This window comes from Octopus bimaculoides, chromosome 14, assembly GCF_001194135.2.
Source record: "Octopus bimaculoides isolate UCB-OBI-ISO-001 chromosome 14, ASM119413v2, whole genome shotgun sequence".
NCBI classification, from domain to species: domain Eukaryota; kingdom Metazoa; phylum Mollusca; class Cephalopoda; order Octopoda; family Octopodidae; genus Octopus; species Octopus bimaculoides.
Genome location: NC_068994.1, coordinates 21255106 through 21264719, shown reverse-complemented (window position 1 = coordinate 21264719; position 9614 = coordinate 21255106). Strand labels below are relative to the sequence as shown.

The 9614-nt window shown below is 34.2% G+C and overlaps 1 protein-coding gene across 1 annotated transcript in view; it reads right to left on the bottom strand.

Moving 5' to 3' along the window:
- Nucleotides 1-663: 663 nt before the first annotated feature.
- LOC106876124 (uncharacterized) overlaps nt 664-9614 on the bottom strand; it is a 13259-nt gene continuing 4308 nt past the window's right edge. The window contains exons 2-7 of the mRNA XM_014924533.2: nt 8516-8634; nt 7133-7397; nt 5878-6063; nt 5448-5659; nt 3698-3882; nt 664-1625 (exon numbers count right to left, since the gene is read on the bottom strand). Coding sequence (XP_014780019.1) covers nt 3708-3882; nt 5448-5659; nt 5878-6063; nt 7133-7397; nt 8516-8622 — 945 coding nt within the window. The 5' untranslated portion in view covers nt 8623-8634 and the 3' untranslated portion in view covers nt 664-1625; nt 3698-3707. The remainder of the gene's footprint in view (nt 1626-3697; nt 3883-5447; nt 5660-5877; nt 6064-7132; nt 7398-8515; nt 8635-9614) is intronic.

Genomic DNA, 9614 nt, shown 5'->3' with positions numbered 1-9614 from the left:
ATATATATAATACATATACATATATATATACATACACCTACACATACATACATATACCTACATATAAACACACACATATATATATACAAACATGCATACACCTTTATATACATACATATATATACATTTACACACACACACATACACAACAAGAACAAGAATGGAGAAAATGTATGACTACCCTAGACATTAATGATTATCATTTCTACTGTGCCAGCATATTTAGAAACAGAAAAAAGGTATAAAATACTAGATAAATTAATACATCAGAAAATATATGCTAACACTACATTATCAAGGCAATCCAAAATGGACTAAATTGAAAGTGAACTAAGAAAATATCTCCAATAAATGAATGCATAAAAAGGTTAAGAAGAAATATAATATTCTAAGAAAAGCCAGTTTAATATTTAACTTTTGATGAAGTTAGTTGATAATGAAAGAATAAAAAAATAAACATCAGTAATATTTGGTGTAATCATCAATTAAAGATGTGATTTTCTATTCTTTCTTGTTGTCTTATACTCCCAATTTCTTGAAATTCTTTTAAGCAATATTTGGATTTACTTGTCATACATGAAGAATTACCTTGGACATTTATTCTATTTCTTTTATTGGTATCTGATTGTTGGATATAGTTAATCAAATTCGTTTAACACCGAGTGCATTATAGATATTTACCTGGATTTATTAGCCCCTTTTACTTCTTAGTAATATATACACACACATATAATATACATACATACACATATATGTATGCATACATCATCATCGTTTAACGTCCGCTTTCCATGCTAGCATGGGTTCACACACATATATACACACAGATATACATACATGAGAGAGAGAGAGAGAAAATGAGAGTGAATGCAAATTAGTGTTTGTGTGTCTTGATGTGAACATGCATATAAATACTGTTGGTTTTAGGCAATATGTATGTGTATAGATATATGAAAGCATAAGTAAATGTATATTTGTGAAGATGTATATATGTGGAAAAGAAGTTTGGTGAACAGCACACTTTAATTCAATTCAGTTCAATTCATAGTCACTGTTTTCTCTTGGATGTTCTTTAAAATATCCTGTTTTTTTTTTAATTTATCCATTTAAAAAATTTTTTTGCACCCTTTCCCCAATTCCTTTTTTTATATTTTCCTTTATTTTTTTATAGTCATAACTTTTATATATCCATCTATTTGACTTCTATATCATTTATAAAATATATTTTCTCTCATATCCTTCTTTCTCCACATTCTTTCATATTTCGAATATTTTTTTGGAGCTTCATTTTCCATCGCTTGGTCACTGTTTCTCTCTTTTTCACTCAAAGTTGATAAAAGAGCAAAATTTTAAAAAAATTTAAGGATCTTTCATTTGAGAAAGGGCCAAATAGAAACACCAACTATTACTGAAGTACATCCGAAATATCGCAGAAATGGTGATGATTGTGGCAGTTGTGGTTTCCTTCATAACAAGGAGCATAGCATCACCTGTAGAGTCTTTGATGGTGGTGGTAATAGTAGTAGTAGTAGTAGTAACTGTGGTTTTAGTAATAGCAAAGGTGATGGTGATAGCAGTGTGGCTTTAAAACAAAGCTTGATACTTCTGAAGATTTCTGTAGTGGCCTGAAAGTATAAGTAATAGTAATGAAAGTAGTAGCATCTGCTTTTCTTTCTACGAAATGAGAAGATACATTGCGGAACTGTTATTCTAATGAGTTGTGTCTATTTATCACCCAACGAGACACATCTGTACTGCTGGATGCTCTTGAACCAGTTAAGTGTCCCACCTGTACGATCACTATTACATGAAACTCAACATACTCAGTCAATGACACAGTGAACTACTTACCAATTCGAACTGCCAATTGCTCATAGTCCTTTATTTTATAACACTGAGTCAGCCGCCTTTAGTCACTTGCGGGATGGTCGGAATCCTCCCACAACACGTACATACACATATATATGTAGTTGTAATAATAATCATAAGTCTAAAATACAGCCAGTTGCTGGTGGGAGGGTGACAAAATCTTAGCTATTGTAATACTCTTTACTTGTTTCAGTCATTTGACTGTGGCCATGCTGGAGCACCGCCTTTAGTCGAGCAAATCGACCCCAGGACTTATTCTTTATAAGCCTAGTACTTATTCTATCGGTCTGTTTTGCCGAACTGCTAAGTTACTGGGACGTAAACACACCACCATCAGTTGTCAAGCGATGTTGGGGGGACAAACACAGACACACAAACATATACACACACAAATATATACACACACATACATATATATAAATATATACATATATATGACGGACTTCTTTCAGTTTCCGTCCATACAACAAATACAATCTATACAATAGATTCAGTTTCCGTCCATACAATAGATACAATCCATACAATAGAATAAGCCTTATGCTTTACTAGACAACTGACAATCAGTTCCTCAGGAGGTAAAGGTAGTGCCCATGATCCTTTACAGGATCTCCAAATTTGATGGAGGGAGGAAGGCATCTGGATAGTGTATCCACATTACAATAATTAATAACTAATAACTGGCACTCCATCGGTTATGACGATGAGAGTTCCAGTTGAACTGATCAATGGAACAGCCTGCTCATGAAATTAATGTGGAAGTGACTGAGTACTCCACAGACATGCATACTCTTAATGTAGCTCTCAGGGATATACAGCATGACACAGAATGTGACAAGGCTGGCCCTTTGAATTACAGGCACATTTAATTTTTAGCCAGTTGAATGGACTGGAATAACATGAAATAAAGTGTCTTGTTCAAGGTCATAACACACTGCCAGGAATCAAACTCATGACTTTACGATCATGAGTTGAATACTCTAACCAATAAGCTATGTGCTTTCACTAGCAACTAATAAACAAATTAGACAAGTCAAGAAACTAATTAACCAATAGCTACAACCAACCAACCAACCAAACTTGACAGCATACATCAACTAATTAGCTATGCCTAGATCACCACTAACGAAGCAACTGACAGAAGCCTCTGTGTGGTTGATTGATCTTCTATATCTATTTCTCCTTTAAATCACACAAAAAGGAAGGCTACATTGAATACTGTAACCCTAAATACAGAATCTGAAAAATATAGTCAGAATGGCAACAGCCGGAACATCTTTGATCATAGGTCAACTAAATCAGGACTGACAATGGACTCAACAGCAATTTATGTACTGATTAATAGCTTCACCAGCCACCAGGCTTAATCAAATATTTGACTAATTGATTGCCTCAATAATACATTGACTAATTAACTATTAAACAAATCAAAACCAATACACTAACCCTAACAAACTTAGTATTAGTCTTTAAGCCAAGCTCTTGTTAAGATTTCAACACCACATCTTAATCTACTTGTAACTTTAGAAGAACCTTTTGTTGAAAATAGTCCAGATGTTAAATCTGAATTTAACCCAAGTCAAGCTAAAGTCTTTCTTTACTCAAATGTTAATCTTCAATATAGTCCAAGTATTTAGTATTGATATTACTTCTGGATATAACCTTGTCTGTTCCTAGATGTTGCTTTCTACATAACCCAGCTTATTGCCTAACTGTCAACTTATATTTTTTAAGTGAAATGAAGATCATAGCCCAGAGCATAGCTTAAATGCTTGACATTAACCAGGAAATTAACTGAGTTAAAGTTGATTGAAAGTAGAAAACTTACCAAATGTAGGCTATGGGTTGGTTTTACTGGCTGAAATAGTATTTAATAAAGCATCCAGTTTACTGCCCAACCGATCTTCCAGCCGCTTCAGTTGGTCATCAACAGTCTCAAGGATTCTGGTTTCAGCTTGAGACACACGATCTTCCACCATTTTGGATACATCAACAGGATCTTTTTTCATTGATCTACATAGAGAGACTGACATGTGAGATTGAACAAGACACCGATATATTATAGTATATCTTAGGGTATAACACTAATATAGTGTGACATAGTCGTAGTATATTGTAGTAATTCCATATCATAGTTAGTTACAACTGGAGAATACATCTACTATAGACTACTAAAATATGGCTTCTACTGTACAGCAGTCACCAGTATGTAACCTCTTCGGTAAGGGGCCTCATATGGTTATATATATATATAAAACTTTTATAGAACTATCCAATGCTAACCGGTATATATTTTCTACCATATAGCACAAACTAATGTATTAAAAAAAAATGATTGATTATATTGCTACAAGGCCAAATTTGTAAGTGGGTGTTAACTATAGGATATAAGTTTTACACAGCATAAAAACTAGTAAAAAGCACAAGGCCAACTTTTACAAGAGATGGAGCATCACTCTATCTGTATTCACCCTTTTAGTCGTGTTGCAATGGGCAATTGGACTCTGTAATGAAGGCCCTTTAATCTTACAAAGCAGAAGGTAACCCTACTATTGTTACTGCCATGATAAAATGCACTCTGTAAAGTAACTGGTAATCAGGTAGAGATAACACAGTTGAAGGGACCCTTTAGCCTTGTTGATTACATGACAATCTTTCAAGTGTCAGTACCACAGTAAAATGTGTCCAAAACACTCTTTAAAGTTGTTAGTGAATGAGCAGAAACAGTATAGGATTAAGAGTACTCTTCAATATTGTCAAGAACATGATAACCTCTCTAGTACTGGTGTTATGATCACATGCCCCTGGTGCACTTTGTAAAGTGGCTGGTGATAGGAATGATATCCGACCATAGGTGTCATGCCAAAAATGAAACAACATACATGTGAAACATAGTTCTCTAACCAATCTAGAAGAGTAGTAACTCCAAATAAGAAGTGATTCAGACCAGCATGGAAAGCAGATGTAAATTGAGGATAATAATTATGACAATGGCGAGGATAATGAAGGATATAGTTGAGTGGATCAACCCTGTATACCACTTGCATTTGTTGTATTGATTGTTTAGAAAGTAATATGTAAAAAGACAACACTAAATAAAATAAAGCATTTAGAATCTGGCTTCCACTGTTTCTGATTACTTGCAGCCCTAAACTGTATGTGAATGTCACATAATCATTAGAAAAAGCTTTGTCTTGACTCAGCACGTCAAGTGCAAGTCAAACTGGTACATCAGTTTTATTGATCATTGTTGAAAATTTCAGGGATGAGCAAACACTAAGTGAAATAACTCAATTAGGAACCAAACCTAATTTGAAGAACTCAGCATCTTATGAGTACAGTAATTCTAAATGATATTAATCTGACAACTCATTTTCCAAATATTTTACATCAATTTTCCCAGTTTTCATCCTGTTGGAATTATTTTATAATTGTTTTACAGTTTACTTACTTATCATTAGCCACCAATCAGGTAAACTGGAGCAAGTACAGTTAAAAATAGGGCTTCTGCTTATCTTCACAAGCATTGTTTACATAAATAAAATTACAAACAAAAAAAAAATTATTCCAAAACTCACTCTTGATTCCTTTGATTAGTAACTTCACTACAAATGTTCTGAAGAGCTGAAAAGGTGGCTGTCTGAGATGTATTCTGTTCTGTACTAGTTTGATCTTTCATCTGGAGCATTTGGCCAAAAGCTGAGACAACTCGAGTCATATCAAAATCTGGTGAGGTTGAACTATTCTTTTCTAAATTCTTTGACATGTCCTCAATTTGGTTTTGTTGATTCTTTGGATGAGAAAAGAAGCACAGCTTTAGAAATTACATGACCCTGAGTCAACACTCACACTCACACACAAACACTATACACAAACTTTGGAAGCCATAACACATTCATCAGGTTTTCCTCTGATTCAACAATTTTCACCACAACAAGAGTTAAGAAATCAAGAATAACAACAACAACAACAACAACAACAGAAGGAAGGAGCAAATATTGTCCTCACCTTTTGGTAAGTTTCAATATTATTGAGGATAGACCGAGCTCTTTCAGAAGTCTCAGGACCAAGTTCTGAAATAATGTCCCTTAATGTGGACACATTAAGAAGTCCATAACCAGATAGGGGTTTTGTTATTTTCTCAACCCTCAGTAAAATCCCTTTCATCTGAAACTGACCAGTAATTCCAACACACTGAAATAAAATACAAAGGATTAATTTAACATGGAGTATGTTGGCTCTGAGAGTATGGTGATGGTTGACAGTGACAGCTCGAGAAGTGTTGTATTGGTTATAGTGTGGTAGTTGGAGAGTGGCAGTTAGAATATAGTGTAGTTTCTGAAGTGTGATAATGATATGGGAATGGATACAACAGTGGTTGGAATGGTAATTGACATTACCACTCAAAGAACAATCCTACAAAAATCTGTAAACATATGACTTGAAACGTAAAAATATGTGCCAACCTCACTTTGTAAACAGAGTCCTGTACATTGATTTGAACCTAGAGATTTCAATTCTCAGATTCAGACTCTGATTTGTTTTTAAGTTTAAAAATATACTAATACAAATCTCAATGTTAATCAGAATGCTCATTAACACATACCATTGTTACATGTGGTATGTTTGAATAAATGTGCAATGATAGATATTTACTCACAATACTGGAGCAATACTCTTTATTGCCGATATATGGATAATTGTAGCTTCCTTTCACACTGTGCTAAGTAAATCATGTGTACTTTGCTATGAAACACAATACTATGGTTGTAATAAGATTCTATATGTGTGAGATGAGTAACAGTGTATGACCAGAAATGTAGAAGATTTAGTGCCTAAAGAGAAATGAACTGGACATGCAATATAAAGGCTGAAACTAAGTGAATTAAAATCATAACTAGACATGATAAGTATACAAAGCATCTATGTAATGAAAATAGATGATGATGTATGTTATGGAAAAAAATGTGTTGTGTAGGCAGTGGTTGTGTAGGTAGTGTGTTGCAACAGAAGATGAAGGAAAACTTGAGAATAAGCAGATAAAATCCAGAACATCGAGAAGAGATGACATTAAATTGAGAAACACTGAAAATCAAAGTAGTATAGAAAAACATGTAAAAATTTGATTTTTTATGTTATTATATTATATGCTTTTCTCACATAACTATTTTACAAGGAAATATTCAACACTTTTTTTGTTCAACCAATACAGTACTCTAAAATATATACTAATAGAACTGAAAGAGAACATAGATACACTGACCTTGATAGAGATAGAAGTCCTTGGTTTTTTAAATGAAATGGTAGAATATAACAGACCATTTGAGGCAGGGTTTCCCTTTCTGGTGAGTAGGTAACCTTCTGTTTCATCATAAACTTCAAACTGGGATACATTACAACAAATACAGATCTCAAACAAACCAACACCAAGCTTGCATTGAATTTCGAACCTACATTGGTCTTCGTTAGGCTTGTCAATTTTAATTATCCTGTTATCTGCGGAGGTTTCCAGCAAATCCCTCTTTTGTCTGTAATATGCAAAAGTTTAACTGCCTAAATGAAGTTCCAATGGTGGAAAGTGAAGACAAATTAAAGGAAAAATAAAATATCACTTTCACACATAAAACATGAGGACAGAGAAGACATATAATGTGTATGTCTAACCCTTTAAATTAAAAAGTTTAAATTAAATGGTGCAAAATTGCTCAAGCCGACTGACTAATGGAGACACCTATGATAATGATGACAACATTGACCAAAATGACAACAATGATAGTGTATATATTTTTTGTTTTAACATAGGCATGGAGTCACAGATTAACAAGAAAAGTGATAAACCTTTCACAAAAAAGCATTAGCATAGTTCTGTCTTCTGACTAAAATCAGTTTCCTGAAAACGAACAGAATTAAAAACAGCAAAATTTGAAGTGGAAGGAATTCAGTGAGGAGACGATGGTCATGGTGGAGAAGGTTGTCATCATCATCACAGCTGCTGTTGTCAGAGTCACCATTGGCATTGTCAGCATTATCATCATCAAGATTTGTTTCTTATGGTTTTTTAAACCTTATTATTTTTATGAAGAAGAGGGGGGTGCTCATGGCATGTCACAACCAAGGGAGATTTTGTACATTTTCTGAACTAATTAACAATTTCATCATCATCATCATCATCACCAACAACAACAACATTTAACATCTGTTTTCCGTACTAGCATGGGTTGGATGGCTTGACAAAAACTGGCCAGGCCAGGGGCTACATCAGGTTCTATAGTCTGTTTTGGCTTGGTTTCTATGGTTTGATGCCCTTCCTGATGCCAACCAGTGTACTAGGTACTTTTTACACAATACCATCACCATTGCTTTTTATATGGCAGCAGCACCAGTGCTCTTTACGTGGCACCAGCAGCCACACCAATGCTTTTTATGAGGTACCTTGGTTTTAGGATCTCAATTCTGTTGTGGTGAGTAATAAAGATGAATCAATGATAGTGATGATGCTGCTGGTCACTATAATGTAGATCAAGTAGAGATGCTGATAATGATGACAGTGCTACTGAAAGTAGGGTTGGAAACCACAATGAAAACAAAAGTGAGGTGTAATGGTAGCATTTCGTTATGCAGTCAATGAAGGAGAGAGTGTACATACATATAACTGTCATCTTCAGCTCCATCATGTACTTCAGCATTGTCAACAACATCTTGCTCTGACAGCCAACTGTGCTGAATATTGACAAACTGACTCAGTTCAGACATAGCTGTAGTTTTCTGAAAATAAAAACAGAAAAATTTGTTATATGTATAAAGGCATGAAATGATTTATATGATAGAAGCAGAAAAAGTGGCATAAACTGTAGATTTAGCAAGGCAGGGACTATATTCTAGAGCATGTGCTAAATCAGAATAACAACAAGCATCAACACTGCAATGAAGATCTGATGTTATAGTTCAGTAGTTCTGTAAAACAGAAAAATATAGAAAAAATTTTTTAAAAAAAGGTGGCCAAGAAACTGGATACATTGTACCAATAATGCCTATAGGTGATCCTGATGGTCACCTGAGGAGGTAGATTTATAAACGAAGAATTTCTCCTGTAAAGAAAATCCCAGTCACTGCAAAACCTGATGGCACTGAGTCAGTTTTGCCTAGTGAGCCTTATTTTGTGTCTGTCATCCACTAAGCAGCATGCAAAGACCACAATGATGAAGACACTAGAAGAAAGGGAAAAAATGAAGAGAGAATTCAAGAACATTCAGTACTGAACCTTTCAGGAAGAGCTGAGTGTATGATTGAAGAAGGCCTCAAATGTACAAAGATTAGTTGAATTGGAGTGGAGAGAACTGCAGTGTTCGACAATTCAGAAAGACCTGAGGGTAAGATATATGCACAGGGCAGTGTGTGTGTGTGTGTGTGTGTGTGTGTTAGTGATTGGTTGAAATTACCGAAATACAACAATTTTAATACGAAATAACTTTAAAAAGATAAAATTTTCTCAATAACACTAAGAGTAAAAGATGTTTTATATGACACATTCTACCAGTGTCTCAAGTTTGAAAGTGTTTCGTTAAGAAAACAAGTGGCGCCCGCCAAATCAGAAAGAATAACTAGTAAATGGTATAAATTTACATTCTTCATTATTGAATTGTTTAATAGTGGATTTTCTCTAAATTATATACATATATTTTATATTGGGAAATTTGATTTAAATTTGATTTGCTAAATTGAATTTTTCCCTGTAAGTTTTGGAT